The 17,918-nt window shown below is 38.7% G+C and overlaps 1 protein-coding gene across 7 annotated transcripts in view; it reads right to left on the bottom strand.

Annotated features, from left to right (window-relative positions):
* MEF2A (myocyte enhancer factor 2A) overlaps positions 1-17,918 on the bottom strand; it is an 81,684-nt gene that overhangs the window by 44,536 nt on the left and 19,230 nt on the right. For all 7 annotated transcript variants that reach the window (XM_059858625.1, XM_059858619.1, XM_059858621.1 and 4 more), the window contains exon 2: positions 2,873-3,070. In XM_059858625.1, the coding sequence (XP_059714608.1) occupies positions 2,873-2,926 (54 nt within the window). In that variant the 5' untranslated portion in view covers positions 2,927-3,070. The remainder of the gene's footprint in view (positions 1-2,872; positions 3,071-17,918) is intronic.

Genomic DNA, 17,918 nt, shown 5'->3' with positions numbered 1-17,918 from the left:
GCAAAGGCAGTAAGATTGAGCTCCTTTGATATCTAATTTACTGTGCTGGATTCTCTTCAGCTTAATGAAGATAAATGTCCTACAGCTCATTCAAGAAGATAAAGCTGCTTAATTAATAATACAATGACAGTCTCATGACAATCATAATCCCCCTGAGGAATGGTCTATATATTCTGTTTTGAGCTCACATACAATCCCATCAGAAATAAGATGCTTCTGACAAAACAGTAGTTTTTCTTCCCACACAAGTTATATGAACTTGCTTTGCAGGCAAAGCTCTGTCCCATTCTACTTTTATTTGCAAACAAAGAAAATCTAAACTTCAAACTAAACACCCAACCAGGACATCACAGGCACATCCATGAGTGACCTACTCACCAGCTATACATGCCATAGAAAAACTGACAGGACACAAGTGAACTACACTTTCAGTTCAGAACAAACCCTGAATGCCCTCCTTATCTGGGTCAATGAAAAAAAAATCTCCAAGTAAATATCTTATAAATGCCCAGTGCATCAGGGCATTCTAATATGTTGAAATTCCATATCCTGACTACCAAAACCACAGGACACTAGTGGGGATGAAGGCCATCGATACCGCTACATATAAAAAGTAAGATTCCACTAACAAAAACTCTCTAAAACCTTTTAAAAACAAGATGCAGTGTGTTTTCATCTGAGTTTCCAGAAAAAAAGGGTAAGGCAAGCCTAATTCTACTTTTAAGTTAGAGCTTAAATCCTCTTCCTCATCACTAAGTAGCCCAAAAAGGTGCTAGCCAAAAACCTGCCAGAAACAAAACTAGAATTTAACCTCCTTATTTTGCTTCAGTCACAGCAATGGTGTAAGGTGGCCTAAAATTTTACACAAATGCACTGATTCTCTTCCTCTCCATTGTTTCAGTCTGAACAATGGGATGGGGATTCAAAAGAAAAAAACAATTTCTCCTGGAAAAAAACAAAAAGCCCCTCACCAACGTCAGGGTAGAAGTGTAACGCTATTTGTTCCTCAAGCAGAACAAAACCAAGGCTGCCCAACTTAATCCAGATTAATTTAAAAAAAGGAATAAGTGGGATCAATTTCCATCTCTTCCATGTGCTTTAAGTTGTAGAGCAAGATCTGAAAAGAACTGAAGTCATTAATTCATCTACTTTTACTACGTGTACTTAAGACATTTATCTACATCAAACATAAAGTCACTGGGTGATTAAAGCTGTTCAAACACAATACTTGGCTTTCTCCCAAACTCCAATAATACTTTTCTTGCTATATATAGACTTCTCAGAGTTTACATTGCTTTAAAGTGATACAGGGAGGAAAACAATCTTGATCTCACCAACAAAACAATGGGCTCTGAGCTGATGTGTCAGCAGCAAGAGAGTCCCATGGAATTCTGACAGTACCCCAACGTCAAGCTGCTGCTCAGAAGTTAAAAAAGGAAATCAAGCAGCAGGAAGGGAACAGAACAAAACAGAAGCACACTACTATACAAGTCCATATTTTGCCTGCACCCTGAATTTTGGGTCCCTTGACCATCAACAGTAACAGAGCAATACTCCAGAAGGTTTCAGGGAATAGGAGCAAGAAGTGTGAAACAAATTCTGTATTAAAACAATTAAGCAGCTATAGCCTGAAAAAACTTACTTTAAAAGAAAACAAGCGTGGATAGACTCTACATAGGGAGTCACTGTTGGCTTTTCCATACAAGGGCTAAATAATTGGCAGAACCATGACAAAGGGCAAATAAAACAGTGTTTCTTGAAACAACAGGCAATGGACCTGGAGATTCTAGGCAAAAGACGTTGTAAATGCTGCAACATTAAAAGGGCTCAAAGGATAACTGAACAACTTCCCTGGTGGGGGGCGGGGAAAACAAACAAAAAAACCCATTAATGGTTACTAAATATACGGAAACCACATCCAGCTCAGGAAATCCCTGAGCTAAGAATAGTTAAAAGCTGGAAGAGGATTACAGGGTCGGGTACATGTGCATCTCCAGCCCACACGTATTTGCTCATGACCATTGTTGGACAAAAGACATTGGCCCAGCAGCACCTTTGGCCTCAGCCACCAGCACTGCTCTTAAAGATCTTAAGTCATTCCTGTAATAATTTTAAAATTGACAGCTTCCAGTTATCCCACTATATATTTCAGCATCCAATTAAAATTTTATTTTGCATCTCATGTAGCAATTCAGAAATTAAGAGGAAACATTACTGCAAGAGTCATCAACTTTAGGTGCTTTTCAAGTTCACAGGGCACCTCTCTGTTAGGGCACCAGCAGCCAAGTGAGCAGCTTTCCCTGAAACATTCATTTTGAGCCCTCTTCCCTTCTGACTGACAATTTTTAAAGACTGTTGTAGCAAACAGCTCTTACAAGAAACATAAATCGATGCTTTTAAATAGAATGTTAACAGAATTTGTTACTGTATCCAAAGGACTAAGGATACTGCCCACAGCTACCTCAAACTCCTCCGTCAAAGTGCTACACAAAACACCTTTACTAGATTCCTTCCTGAATTTCTCATCCTTTCTCTGCCTCCAGTACTAAGCGTTCTTAGTAGGGATCAGATCAAGTCATGTGTCTTTAAAAACACCCCTCCACTCTACTGCTAGCACAGTATGGTACCATTTAAATAGAAACAGCAATTTTAAATTTTAAGTAGTAAGAGTTATTACTTATAAATAACATTTTTTCCTCAAACAGTCATAAAATCATTGAGGTTTCTTATTCATATTCTGGCAAGGGCATCTGCGGATATACAAAGACAAAGCTCAGCTTTAGAACAGTGAATTAGGATGAATGTATTCAAACTTTCCATTAATTTTTAAGATTACTGATGGACCTGTTCATGCAGACCTCTTGTTTCTCACCTGCCTATTCCGTTCATCCATTATTCTCGTGATCTGTATTTTCTTTCTCCCCATTTTCGCCTCTTCTTTCTTTTGTTTAGCAATCCAGAAATAAACTAATCCAAGAAATGTCCCTCTTCAGTGTTCTAACACATGATACAGTTTTCTTTTACTTTGTCTTCAGCTTGAGAAACGGTTCCTACTTCTTCTTCTAAGCACCTAAAAAAAATTGAAAATATTAATGTACAAATTACTAAAAAGGAAGTATCACTAAAAACCCATAGAGCCAAAAAACATGTGCATCATGAAATTTCAGTGAGAAATCAAGTGTTTTCATTACTAAAGTATTATACTACACACTGTCTTCTAATTAAACTCCCACTGGTTTGCTGCATTCTACATACAAACTACAGACTTTAAATGAACAATAATTTCACACACTTCCAACTGAATGCCTCAAAAATACAATTATCAAAGGGGTGGTGCTTATCACTCTAAGCTTTAGGCCTTTAGTTATCTGAGGTTTCACACATTTACAAGTTTTGGTAAACTCCATTCAATATTTTAGAAAACCTTATAAAGAAACATTTTGTGTGGCTTGTTTTCTCTTATGAAATTATCACAAAAAAACCAAAATAAATCCATGAGAATATCAAGTTTCTGCTCCTAAACCAAATTACATCTCCTTTTGTGATCCAATCCTTGGAGTTTCACTGGGAAACAAAAGGGAGAAGGAAAGAGGGAATCTCTACTTAAAAGAGACCAGAGAAAACAGTTTTGCAACGTAAGTATTTCACGGTTGCCATGACACCAAGGAAGACCTGAAACCTGACACAGTTCCTCTCTCTCCAATAACCTGTAAGTGCCACATCTGCCAATACCCATCTGCAGCCCAGTACCTGTTTCATTGTTCCACTGTTCACCAAGAGAAATGCGCAGGAAACTTCAAAGTAAAAAAATTGCTAAGCCATAATCCAGACATACTGCTTGAACTGTAGGACAACATTAGTTGAAGAAAACTGGAGAAAAATTTAAATCAACTGGCTTCTAGAACATGAAGGATATACTAGAATGTACAAACATGAAATAGGTACAACTTATTTCTCTTATTATCACCTAATACTCATTCAAAGGGGTAAAACCAGCCCCAATATTAGCTGGTAGCCTCTCTAACTTCCCAACCCAAAACATCTTCTGAAGTAAAGCCTTGCATATTTTAATCTGGGTGTCACCATGCCATATCCTTGAGGCCATGTGTAGAAAGTGGTGCAACCACATCACCATCAGACAGTTAATGAGCAGAGACAGCAAGAGGCGATTAGTCACAGGCTACACTTCACAATACATTCAATTTACACCGAGGAAACAGACATGATGTTCTTGGGAGGAAAAAACAGAGGTGGAGGAACATGACAAAATGAAGGGATGTCATTTTCTATTTACCTGACAGTAACAAAGGACTGCTTTAAAAAAACATCACAAAACACCCAAGAGTATTTAGAAATACTGTTTAATGAAATTTAAATTAAAACAACACACAGTATGATGTCCACTGGTCTAAAGGATATGCACTAAACACTGTCTACAAAGCAAAGCATTTGAAAACATCCATCAACACTGCACTGCTTTTGTTTTCTTCGTGTAAAAGGATTTCTTCCAAGGTGCTGCTAAGAAGGTAATTAATAGACAGTGAAGACCAGATGAAGCAGCCTCTATACAACCAACAGTACCCAGGGAATATCTTCCAGGGAAACAACAGTTGGCATATCGATTTATCCCACTTTTATATAAAAAAATTTTCTCAGCTCATGCTATGATCACACATTAAATTTAGTTCTGGAAAAATCTGGTTGCATCCCTTGAACATACCTAATCAAAGCATCTCTAACCAGCTCTTAAAATTTGTTTTCTCCTTTATATGTGGCTTCATTTTTTAAACCTCCCATATATTATTGAAACAGTTCTCTGAATACAGAATTACCAGAATTACTCTGCTTTCAAAAGCACCCCCTCCCCATCATCAGCAGTACACAGAAATGGCCACCACACGAGGCCAAAGATCCATCTGGTGCAGTGTTTTATCTGTAGCTACTAGCAGATATCACTAGGATGGCCAAGGAAGAACACAGGAATAGAATAATAAAAATATAAACCACATATTAAGTGGGTTTTGAATCAGGAACTTCTGGAGTCTTTCTGCCTCCTTGACACATTCAAAAACAAGTCTATGCAGTGAATAAAATAAGGAACTCTGGAGAAGAGGGAGTGAGAGGAAGAAAAATATTATGTGAGATTATGCAATATATATACTAAAGAACACAAAATAAGAGATGCACAAATGGTTTGTATGAGCTAATGGAAGGCACAGTAGCAGGGAAGCACTGTTATCTGCTCTGTGCACTGCCACACAAGGGGAAATGGGAAACCGTAATTTTCACCAACACCCTGTTACAGCTTTGGGGTATCATTTCAGGTCTTTCACAATGCTTATGCTCTATAAGGCATAAAAACCTCAAGCTATTACCCATTTATGAGAGTTCACTGTTCCCTCTCATCTCAGGTCTGACTTTCTTTAACCTTCAATACTTGTATCACCTAGAAATTCCCCATTCCTATCTGCACGTGTGCCCAGCCCGGGTCTGTGCTCTCCTCCCTCTCCCACAGGTTGCTATGGACACCAGAACCTGCCTCGGAATCGCATTTCCCAAAGGCAGCCCAGCTCCAGGATGCAGCATCCCTGTCATTCTGAAGTCCCACTCAAGGTGATTTGCACAGCTCAGAACTGAAACAGAAGTTTGGCTTGAGCTCAGGGCAGAAAGGACCTTGACAGAGCTGCAAAATCAGAGAAAACTGTGCAGTAAAAAGGCACTTGGCATGCATGCTCAGAACATCCCAATGGGAAGCTACTGCCAGTGACAAAGGCACCGTACATTTCTAATGAGCAGAATGACTTTTCCTTTTACTCATCCTTGATCATGTCACAGTTGTGGTTTTATTTTCTATCCTGACTAGCAACAAAACTATGTAAGATATGTAAGATAAGATATAAAACTGGATCCAACACAGGGTTCCATCAGAAATGTAACTAGCAAAGTTTTCATTTTGCTAAATCATAGTTGCATTACAAACATACATCAGGTGAAGCTCTTAATCCACAAAGCCATTTCACGTAGATTAACAAAACACTTTTGCCCAAATAAAGGAGAACCTGTTGATATACATATGAAGATCAACCCACATTTACATTTGAGACTAAATCTGAAACTAACACATAGTAACCTTGATGAAGGTAAAGTTCTACTTCCTTAAGTGACGAATCCAATCACAGCCACCAAAGCTGTTTCACATTATTTGCCTAGGCACACAGAAGCAAAAATAAATTTGTCTTTAAGAAGGACTTCAGGTATATATTAAACAAAATAATTAGAGTAAGAAGAGAAAAAGAAGGAAAAAATCCCACATGGTTCATGATGAGCCTCAAATAGAAAATAATGTCAGCTTGCAATAAAGGCAAGAAAAATTCTATTTGTCTTGTCCAGGTAACAGCCTCTCTATTTTTTCTAAAGTAAACGATACCAAATTTTCTGGATTTATTCCCTTCCCCAAAACACATGAAAACAGCACACTAGCTACTGACAGACAACAGAACCACATGCAGAAACATACCCTCACAACTGCACATCTTCAGGAGCTCATCTGAATTTGTTGTCAAGATAGCTTTCAGTTTCACAGATTGTTGAGAGAGATATAACTTTAAAGCAAAGGAACTGTATTTGACCTATTTAAAAAGATTCTTTCAAGGGTTCAGTGGAAACACATTATATCTGTGCAAAACTGCACAAGGTCTGGAAGCCTCCTGGCAGAACAGGTTAGGAAAAACTGTGTCAGAATCATACTCCTTCCATTTAATTTCCTTTCATTTCCCTCTAACTCTGTTTTCTTGAAACTTCCATTTCACCACCATGGTTACAGGTTACATCTGACAGTCCCCGTCTCCTCACGGCTCATTTACTGCAATGCACACAAAGGAATGAGTGTCCTGACGTCAGATCATTTGCATGAAAACACAGATCTGCAGAGATGCATCTTACACAAGCCTTGGCTATGCCTTACTAAATAGCAGAGAGTAATTTTTACTGAACCAAGATTAATAGGTCTTTTTCTAGTCTTAAAGGAGCCTGTGCAGATACTTCTGTAGATACGGCCCCTCAGCATGAACTGGGGAGCACAGACTGATCCCAGCTGAACTGCACTGTTGCTGCTTATTCTGACATTTTGCACACTCACATGAGCAGAATTTAAAAATTCCCATTCACAGCAGCACGGAGATGAGCCCCACCACACGTTGGCTGTTGCACACCAACAAGGCAGATAACACAGAGTATCTCATTTTCCACAGTACTAATAATGGACAAATGTCAGTGTCCTCTCTCCCTGCCCCGCAGTGCTGAGTAGAAGTAGCTAGGGGGAAAAAAGGAGTCAAAGAATGTCTTCACCAAAGTAATTTATCTAAAGGTTAAAGGGCTGTGTGGAACACAGCCAAACATGATTTTCAGACTCCATTTCACTGTCCAGAAGTGAGAAAGAAAAACATTTTCTTCTTCAGAATTTCAAAGAGATGCAAACCATATAAAGTAAGCACACAACTGCAAACACCTTTTTTCTCTAAATCCCATACTAATTACACAAAATATGTTCAGTCAGATATGACTGCACTGACACATGTTGAAGAGGTCCATGGGATGTCATCTCTGTGCTCTAGACATTCCACCAGCCCTGTTCCAAAACTCACTGCTACCAGCTGGAAGTTAAACTTGAAAATTAAAATTCCCAGCAAAGGGATTTTTACATACCTTTATGTCTGCATTTAACAGAGAGCACACTCAGATCCTTGCTAGGGTTTTTGCAGAGGTGTGCAAAACCAGTACCAAAGCTGTTTCCTCCAGCCACATTTCTATAGCCCTGTCACCATAGATTGCTGTAAGTAATGTCAGATGTAACTGTTAAACAATCACACTGCCCCCTTCCAAAACAAGGGTCCATGCTGTCATTTATCTCTTGTGGTACTTGCTGCACCACAATCTTAGGAAATAAATCTTTTTTCCATCCTGAGTTTAGAAGCCATTCTTCTCCATCCAAGCAGAGCCTCACAGTAGATGAGAGTGGCCTCACAGCTTCAAGGTCCTCTGCCACCAAGTGATACACAAGCATTGTTATAAAACAATAATATAACCCTTAGCCAAAATTACTTATTTTTTTTAAACGGGACAATGTAAAAAACAGGAAGCCATAAACAATTCTTTATTGATATTCTGGTTTTATGCATCATAAAATACTTGTTTCTTTCAGCTGGGAAGACTAATGCACATCTCTGGTACAAGACAATTTAAATAAATTGTACTTTTAAGATTTGTGGAGTTTTGCAACTGAACACGGCCCTCAGCTTCCACACTAAAATCAAATCTACTTTTGAGCTCCTAGTTTGTAAGTTACAGAGCTTTTCAAATTATGTTTTGAAGGAATTAGAAAAGATCATGAAGTGCTTTCAAAAAATATCCTTGCTGAAGAACTGCACCTTCCAAGTGCTACTTAAATCGACTGTGGCTGGAAAAGGCTCCTTCTGCCATTTCCTCCACGCACTCAGTCCTGCCTAAGACAAAGTGGAAGAGCTCCATTTTCTTGCACACAGAACTACAGAAATCTGAACTGTATCAAAAATGAGCTAAGATTCAAATGTCAGTTTTAAAACAAGTTTTATTGCTCCCAGAATGCACTTTCAGGTTAGATTTTCCTGACCTGACGGACCAGTTTTCCAGAACTATCAGCATCACCTATGACAGCACATGCACTCCTAGACAATGTGACAGATGTGGCCTTGTCCAGGATCAGGGACAGCCAGGAATTCTGCTCTGGTTAGTTACTTTCAATTAAATGGGTTAAGATTTAATAATACTCAATACTCTGACTATACACTTTTCCTTGGCCTACTCTGCAGTCTAAAAAATCTCGATCATCCTATTCTGAGTATTTACAATTTATACTCCCTGGAACCCTTATCAAGCTATGTACATGTTTACTACATCTTTTCAAGTAACACTAAATTCTATTTTATTATTCCCATCCATAACTTTGGTATTTTCTAAACTAATTTATCCTTGTATTCTCAAAAATATATTAGAACATAGTTAGAAAATAAGATCTGGAAACTGCTCAGCTAACAGTGGAGAAAGACCACAGAAAGAGAACTAAACTTTCAATACTGGATTAAAATCCAATTTTAGATACAAGCAGAATATAAAATATTAAGTAATCACAAGAATTCTGCTGCCAGACTTCTACAAACAGATTAAGAAAATAACTGCATGACTGAATAGCTGTCTGGAAAACATGCTCCAGAGAGTTTCTCAAGAAACTTGCTCCTAATTTATCATGTAATTTGTTGAAAGAAGTGCCTTTTCCATGGTACACAAAAATAGCCACAAACAAAGATGATTTGGGACGCTGTTAACAACATAAACCCCAACATGTAAAAGCTGAGGCCAAAAGTACTGATTTCCTCGTGAATGAACAACAGCTTTTACAACAACTGTGAGTTTGATCATAATTTTAGAACTTTTAATCAGATAAATTCTCCCCATTTTTTCCATTTACAGCTCTCAGAAAATTAATGAACTAGAAGCAGAAATCTAAACTTAGGTTTGGATACGGTTGCTCCATAACAGAAGAGCACTTGCAGGTATTTAATTAGTGCAAAACTGATGTTTGACAGCTTTCACAATGACAAGCTCAAAGTGCAACTCAAAGCATTTAAACCCAGCTTTTAACCCCATAGACATCTGTACATTATAAGCCACAGAAGGAAGGTTTCTTTCCTGAAGCAAAATACACATATAAAACACATTAAATGTTTTTCAAGATCAAAAGCATTTGCTTCATTCTTATCAGGAATTTGTAATGGCTGTGGAACTTAACTACCATGTGGCCAAAAAATGGCACAGAGCCACGTTTGTGTTATTACAACTCCTCTCAGGCTCAAACGAAGGGAGCCACCAGAGGAACCTTCCAAAATGCTGATAAGGACATGTCTGCCAGAGATGGCTTTAAATTATACACCACTGGACCCACAACAAAAAGCTGCCACAAAACAGCACTCCTTTGTACAGGAGACAAAACCCTGCGAAATGTAATTTTTATATTCGTCTTGGGATGGGGATCAACAAAACCTTGCTGCTGTTCTCAGCAGGGAAAATAAATTTCACAGTTTAAAAGCAGCCTAATAATGACTGGATAAGAGTCAGCTGAACAAGACACCTTCATATAGCACTGGTCATTAACCAAATGACAAACAACTAATAGTGTGATCAATTAAAAGATTAATTCTCATATTTTTGTTCGTCTTGCAATTAGAGAGAATAAAATAAATACACAGTACTGTTCAGTTTCTTATTAATACATTTACCAACCAGAATGGAACTTTCTGGTTTTGCAACTTCTTTATACTTCATTAATCTTCTTCAAGCTCACTGATGCATCTTTAGATAACACTTAACATACCGTTAAGTCATGGCATTAAGAAAAAAATATTATCATTGTGAAATCTCTTTGCAGAAGTCTTCATATTTCATCAGCTACAGCAGTGACACTCAAGCTTTAATTACTGCTACCTTGGCTCATTACTTCTCCCATCTCAATTTAACTTTATCAATAGATCAGAGAATACAGATAATCTTATTTTGCATAGCAACATGCATCTGGCAAAGGTGTAGCTCATTATCTCCGAGTTCTCACAATGGCTCTGCCCCACTTGTCACATCTCTGTTTATCTCTACGGCAATCAGCAGAGCACAGAGCATTGCCATCCCCAGAGCTGCTCACTGTACACAGACAGGAGATGTTTCACAGTTCCTGGAACAGAATTTAGCTGCAAAGTCCTAAATTCACCTGGTCAGATTTCTGCGAAATTCTAGATAAGCAGCATCCTTCTTTTTTTTTTTTTTTTGCCTATGTGGTCACTAATCGTTTTCCTCCCTTTGCAGATAATTAATTTAAAGGTTTGCTCTCTTCCTTTTTTTAACATGGTCATGCCAGGCTGAATTCAGTGGGTGGAGCACTTTAAACATAAGCAACAATATGCCAAACTAAACTTAAATTCAGGTTCCTGGCATTTCTATATAGAAATCTTTACCCACACAGAGCACTGTTCTTCCTTTTGTCTCTGAGTACATGATTTAAGTAGATTATCCTTTCTGAGGAGTACTGAAGCTTTTTGTGTAAGTGCTTTGGAGGGGGAACACTATTTTACAACCATTTAAAATCTCAACCAATAACCTACATGTAAAGAACTGAACATTCATAAACCAAAGCTAGAAAAAAATATCCATCTATACAAGTTCTGACTTACCATAACCACATCTCACACTAGATTATTTTGCAGAAAAAATAAACACACAAAAGCAACATCCAAAAAGCACAAATACAGTGAGTGCACTACTTTTACACACAGTTCAAAATTAAACAAGGTGCCAACTCAGCTAAATCAAACAGCATCCTGACATAAGACATGAAATGTATAGAAATTAAGACAGGCAGAAAAATTACTAGGAACACAGCACATACTGTAGGGCATTGTTATGAGATCTACTACTCTTATCCTTCAAATATTCTCTTTAAAATTGCATTAAAATTCAGCAGGCCGCTCTTCACTTTCCTCATAGCAAATGCCAAAGCAGCAATTCTGCAGTCAAGTAAAGCAGAGTCTATGCTCAGTATATTCAAACTGACTGGTGCATAACTGGTACAGTTTTCCCAAGGAAACAGCAGAAACCACAGCAGATTTCTCCCTAGGAAAGGAGTAAATAAAAAGCATTTCTGTCTGCCTTTTACTTTCTTCTACTGGAAAAGAAAAACCAGAACATAAATCAAGAGGTAATCTTATTTAACACATCACTTCCCTATTGTAGAAAACTGTACCAATTTGGTACTACAGCAAACTGATTTTTGGATTTGCAGCATGAGTTCTAGAACTGCATGATGTGTGAACACTAACTAGTGAGTAAACTTCTAGTAATTCTTTGTTACCTTTTACGAAGAGGGAAGCTGTCCCCTGTGCCTGCGAAGTACAAACTGTTGAGGTAATACAACAAACAGCCACAGGACAGCAACTTCAACACATGTTCCTGAACAAACATTACAGCAATCAAAAACATTTACAGCTGACTCCAGGAATGTAATGGGATACGAAGGCAGCCACAGCATTCTGTGGCTTTGCTTATACCTTACATCCTACAGAGAGCTTCCTCAAGCCAGGCTTCAAATCTAACAACGCCAGATCTCACTGAAGTTCTCAGCAAGGGACAAATGTGAGTAGATGAGAGAATGGAAAATAGAAGGATTATAAACAAGATTCTTCCTTGCACACTGTGCCCTTGCAAGATGGGTTCTGGCTTCCAAGTTGGCTTCAGTCAACAGTGGCTTCGTGACGCAGAGCGCTGTACGCTCCTGTTCTGTACTTGGGAAACATCTTCCCAAGGTTTGGCTCATCCTCAGTTATCTGCCTCTTCCTGATGTTATAGATCAGCCTCTCTTCATGCTCTGCACAAGCCACAGGCTCCAAGCTTCTTGCACAACTCCCATCTGTGTTGGTTTTTTGCTAGGGTTTTTTTTACCTGCTGTGACAGGCAGTCTCCAGACCATTTCTCTTTCTTACCAACTACACGTTTCTAGTCTTCCCGAGAATTCCATGGGACAGGCACCCCCCACTTTAAAGGAAATAAGACAGGAAACCCAAGAAGAAATATAAGAGAACACACATCAATGATCTATAAGAAGCTTTAAATCACTGAACAATTATCCAGAAAGCTTTCTTGATAATTTATTCAATGTCTGATTAAATGACAGCATGCAGTCATATTGTTGAAGTGCAACAATTATAAACCAGACAGACACGACAACATAATGCTTCAAGCAGCCTGCATGCCTCAGAAAGACACTCAGCAAACCATAAAGACGCCTACGTGCTTCTAACAAAGATTAGTGGCAAGTTTCTTACTCTGTGGCTGCCACAATCTTTGTTCAAAAATCAATCTCTGCTTTTAAAATTCAGATACACCACCAGTTCAAACTTCTAAATAAAAATTTTTAAAACCTATACTAAGTATATATACTATATATACTTTGTATTTCTAAGATACTAAAACCACATTTCAAAGGATTATTCCCATCTCTGCACTGTTTTAAGCAAATAGTCCCATCATATTTAAATAAAATAAACCACAATTGTTGTTGGTGGGGGAGCTACAGCAGATCACAGAGCAGGTCCTCTCTAGACATGCATGGAGACAGTTTCTTTGTAATCTAAATATTTCAGAATCCAAGGCAGACAGGTAGCAAATAATAAAACAACATACAAGTGAGATGAATCCACTCAGCTACACCTCAGCCGTGATAATCTGCAAAAGGATTACATATAGGCAGAACTCAGGCAGCATCAAGGAACTGAGGAAAATGCTGCTGGGCACCACAGGCAAGAAACTGCCTGACTCCCATGACCTCTCCAATGTCAGCAGCCACTTTTAAAAGCAGCCTAGAATGAAATTCCTTACAGCCCAAAACACTTTATCGATCCAAGTACAAGTACTCCACCCTAACAGTGTTACTGCCCTCCGTCTGGATGTCCATATCCTTAAAATCAACCACAAGCTAAGACTGGCCTAATCAAGTACAGGGCAAGCCAATAAAACCAGAAGTTTAGTACATTAGGATCCATACCCCAACACCTAAACTTATTGTAGTAAACTCCATTTTGACCAAGAATATTATCCAAAATATATTCTGCTTATAAACATTTTTCTTTTTTGGCAGTTGATGCCTGGTAGTCTGGGCACTCTTATGCCATTAAAATTAACCCAGCCACTTGGATTCTCTTGCAAAAATGTCAGTTTAACTACACTGATAATAGAACACTGACTCTTCAGGTACTTTTAAACTACTGTGTCCTTAGCAAGAAACTAGCACACACAGTTAGTTAATATGGATTAGTTGAGAAATTGAAATTCAGGCTGCTACAGTAACTCTGTTACTTGTTATTACCTGCAAGACAGGTGAAATAATTAGATTTTACCATTTGATCTTTCTTGCCAATTGCTGCAAATGGAAAAATTAAGTTGTTTGACCCTAAGTAACATTACAGCTTCACAGCAAAGCTATGTGATTCAAGTGTTAGATAGCAACATGTATTCAAATATCTGATTCAACAGCTTCTGGAGTGAAATATTCCATGACTATAAAAAGAAGTGAGAACTCTCATCCATTTGTTCCCATTATTGTATTAAAAACAGAAATCCTCAAAACTTTAACAATCTCAATTTCTTTTCCTGTCAACAAACCCTAACAAGCATCTTACATGCAGAGGGCCACTAAAAAGGTGAATTAGAAGATTCAGCTGACAGAAGTTTAAGTGAAAGGCCAGAAAAACTTTAATCAAGGTCTCAACAAGAACCAGTTAAGTGATTCACACAAACATATAAAGTCCTTCTGATAAACTACTACATGAGTAATGTATTACATCACTGAGGAGCCCAACAAGAGCAAGGAATATTGAGAAAAGAAAGCCACAGAAGTTGGCTCTCAATGTATTTGAAAGGCAGCTGGGCTGCTTTCACAACTGCATTAAGTAGCCAGGAATCTGAAGCAAAAGCTCAGATAGTTTCAGATTATTGCAGACTTCCCTTACTGAAAACCTCTTAGTTTAAACAAGTATATTCATTTACCTTTGACATGAAACATCAGATGCAAATGTGAGCTGTCTGAAACTGGAAGAGAGACATCTTCATCTTCACCACTTCACTGGCCAAGCAGTGTCTGATGCAACGACTGCCTAGACCTGACAATAACCAAGGTCCATCAGGAGTCAGACTATAACCATAGCAGGCCATCCAGACCCCAGTTATATATTAAAAATGAAAAAACAGAAACTGACAGAAACATCAACCAGAAACCATGTCAGAAGAGAAGACTGCATGATCTCTTGCACTATTAGATAGAATGGACATCTCAGCATTTAATTATGGAATCACTGGTTTAAACCTGCTTGGAACATACACAAACAGTGCAGTATTTCCACACACTGCTGGGTCCCTTCCATCCATGCTGTCTTCTTCATCCCTGACAGAACCCTAGCTAAGAGCCCTTAGGAACCTTATTTGAATTGCAAAGCAAATACAAAGCAGTTAGTTGTGAATGACTTCTTGAAGGTGTATTGTGGTTAAGAGCAGTTGCATTCCACCATAAAACCTGGATGCTGCCTGTAGCCCCGATAGCTCAAAGTGTGCAATGTGTAAGTTCACACACCTCAGTCAACCCATGAGCTGGGACAAGTGAGATCAAGCTGGCATTGAACTCCTCATGTGAAGTGACAAACTGATTTAGACACAGAAATTATTTTCATTTATCTACCAGTATCATCAGAGCACGCATGAAAGCATCTGCAATCTTTTCTGTTCCTTTCTCCTAAGACAAGGAATTTTGTCTTTCTGAAAAACCCTATGTACTTCTTTATCTGGGGGGAAAAAACCACTCAGATATTAAATACATTTATTAAAGTGGATTCTGTACACTAGAATCAGATGCTAACTTAATTATTTTACATTATCTCATTTTACTCATTCTATGTAACTAACCTGTGAACATGATTATATGGAGTTATATAACAAAAAGTAAACCACAGCAAATTGACACAGTTTATACACAGCTTTCAAGAACCTGCTGAGAAGCATTCCTGCACCTGCAAGAAACCCTAACTCCTCTTCAAAAAAAAAAAACTTCATTGTTGAGTACTCTGGGCCTTCAGGACATTAAAGCATTTCTCTCTCACATGCTGACTGGAAGCCTTGCAGCAGCTGAAGCAATAAATATTGACAGCAAGCTGGCAAACAGCAGATAGCAGTGCTCTGCTCTCCAATTTCACCTGCCTCAGCAAAGACCCAGCCTGCAAGGGACAGCACACCCAGGGCCTCTTCAGCTCCATTATTGCTGCTCTGGCCTGTATTGAAAATGTATTTTCCCCTCCAATGCTGGCGTAGCTTTGAACATACCTGCTTTTCTACACCACCCTGAGAACCTGAATCTCCTCACTGCAACACAGATACACAGCAACAAAGTTTTAACTGGCTACAAATCATACTGCAAGAAACTTCCAGCATCCAGTTCTATCCTGTCCTGCTCTTTGCTGATGCTTTGCAAGTCTTGCACATGAGGCCACACATTGCTTAATAAAAACTGAACAGCCAACTCAGTGCAAACACTGGAACAACCATATTGCCAGAATACAAGATACTCCTGACAGCTCATGAGAATCGGAATTAGTGAAGTGGATTTTAATTAGGAAACTGTATTGATGACTGAGTTCTACTTTTCCCTCAATTCTCACCTCATATCCTCTACTTTGAAGCAGGATTATAGAAGCTGCAAGGAAATGCATTCAGACTTGCTTAAAGAAAATTGAAAACAAAACACTGGGACTAGAAAATTCTGTCTTCCCACTGGGAGAAAGGGATCTTTCCAGCAATTCACTCCTTGCATTCAGACGAACTACAGATTGCTAGCTGGTTTTTCAGCAGACTCCATCCTGCTGCCAAGTTAACAGATTTTTAAACCGAGATTTGAAACAAAGACTTCTTAGTATAACCCAGAAGGGTGAGCACTGAGTTGGATCTAGTTCTCAAAACCTGATCTTATGATTTCATCTGGAGCTCATACACTTTTATCCCTGCACAGACACACCTATGATTATGGGCTATGTTTAGATTTGTAAGAATTCACCAACATCCAGTGTCATCATTTTCTCCAGCACAGAGCTTCACGGAGGGAGGGGTGGAGACATTCTCCACACTATAAACATTTGCCTACTTTCAAAGGAAGATAGGAATCAAAACAAGCTTACCCTGTACTTCTAGCAGACACCACTCTTAACATGTTACATCAACCAACACTTCTGGAGATTCTTCCTTCTAGCAGGTTTCCTTCCTCTTTGTCTACCACTGAATGTACTTCATTTTGATGGTAATATCTGATTAACAACCTCAGCAAGCCTTTAGAGGTGGCAGGCACTCCCCTTTGTAAGCTTCACTTACCCAAAATAACACAAACCTTTTAGTATTCCACAACAGAAACAGCACCACATAAAATCTTAAGGCCACCATCACTGCCTAGTTCAGGAAGAGATCTACATGCCTGAACCAGATCCATCCACAGGGATAACAGCATTTAAAGCAGCACTGAGCTTTGGTTTAAACAAAGTAAACCAAGAGTTCTGCTCTCACACCCTACTGCTGCCAAATCCCTCCATCTGCATTAGCTGCAAGATGTCAGCTTGGGCATGGAAAGGAAGAATTACTTAGTGCATTTAGTGAATCCTCTGATTCCAAAATCTCCTTCCAGGCAAACAGGTGCCCCTGCCTAGGTGGAACAGAAGCCACAATATTCCTGAAGAGGATGGTAGTGTCCTCTTAAAATTCCCGTACAGGAGAGTGATGCTCTTAAGTCTCAGTGCTTTGTTCTTTTTTGAATTAGTCCAGTTCTTTGAGGGAAAATGCTCACCATGCACAGCTGGAATAAAGGCAGCAAAGGGAAGAGCAGGTCCTCAAAAGCAGAAGTGTGACAGAGGACAGCAGCAGAAAGAGTTAACGATAAGTTTGTCTGTGACATTTTATCTAATTTGATGCCACATAGCACACAACAAAAGACACAGATCTGGCACTTTCAATTTAGTAGATTCCAACAGGCATTAAAAAGAAACTGATTTTCATTCACTTTTGAGGATTTCACCTTAAGGGAAGGTCTTTCAAGGATGCACATGGTATTCGTTGGCCTTCTGAAAATTAAATCAATTAAGCACAAGACTCAGTTCTTGTAAAAAAATTATTTAGAACATGAAGAGAAAAGTATATCATGAGACCAAAGAAATATTTGTCAATAACACTGACTAACCCACTAGAAAGGTGCTGCACCTTTTGCTAGAGGTCTGAGTTTGCACTGATGGTTCTGCAGTGTCTCAGATAGAGGGTGCTAT

This window comes from Haemorhous mexicanus, chromosome 13, assembly GCF_027477595.1.
Source record: "Haemorhous mexicanus isolate bHaeMex1 chromosome 13, bHaeMex1.pri, whole genome shotgun sequence".
Taxonomy (NCBI): Eukaryota; Metazoa; Chordata; class Aves; order Passeriformes; family Fringillidae; genus Haemorhous; species Haemorhous mexicanus.
This window is presented reverse-complemented; position numbering and strand designations above follow the sequence as displayed.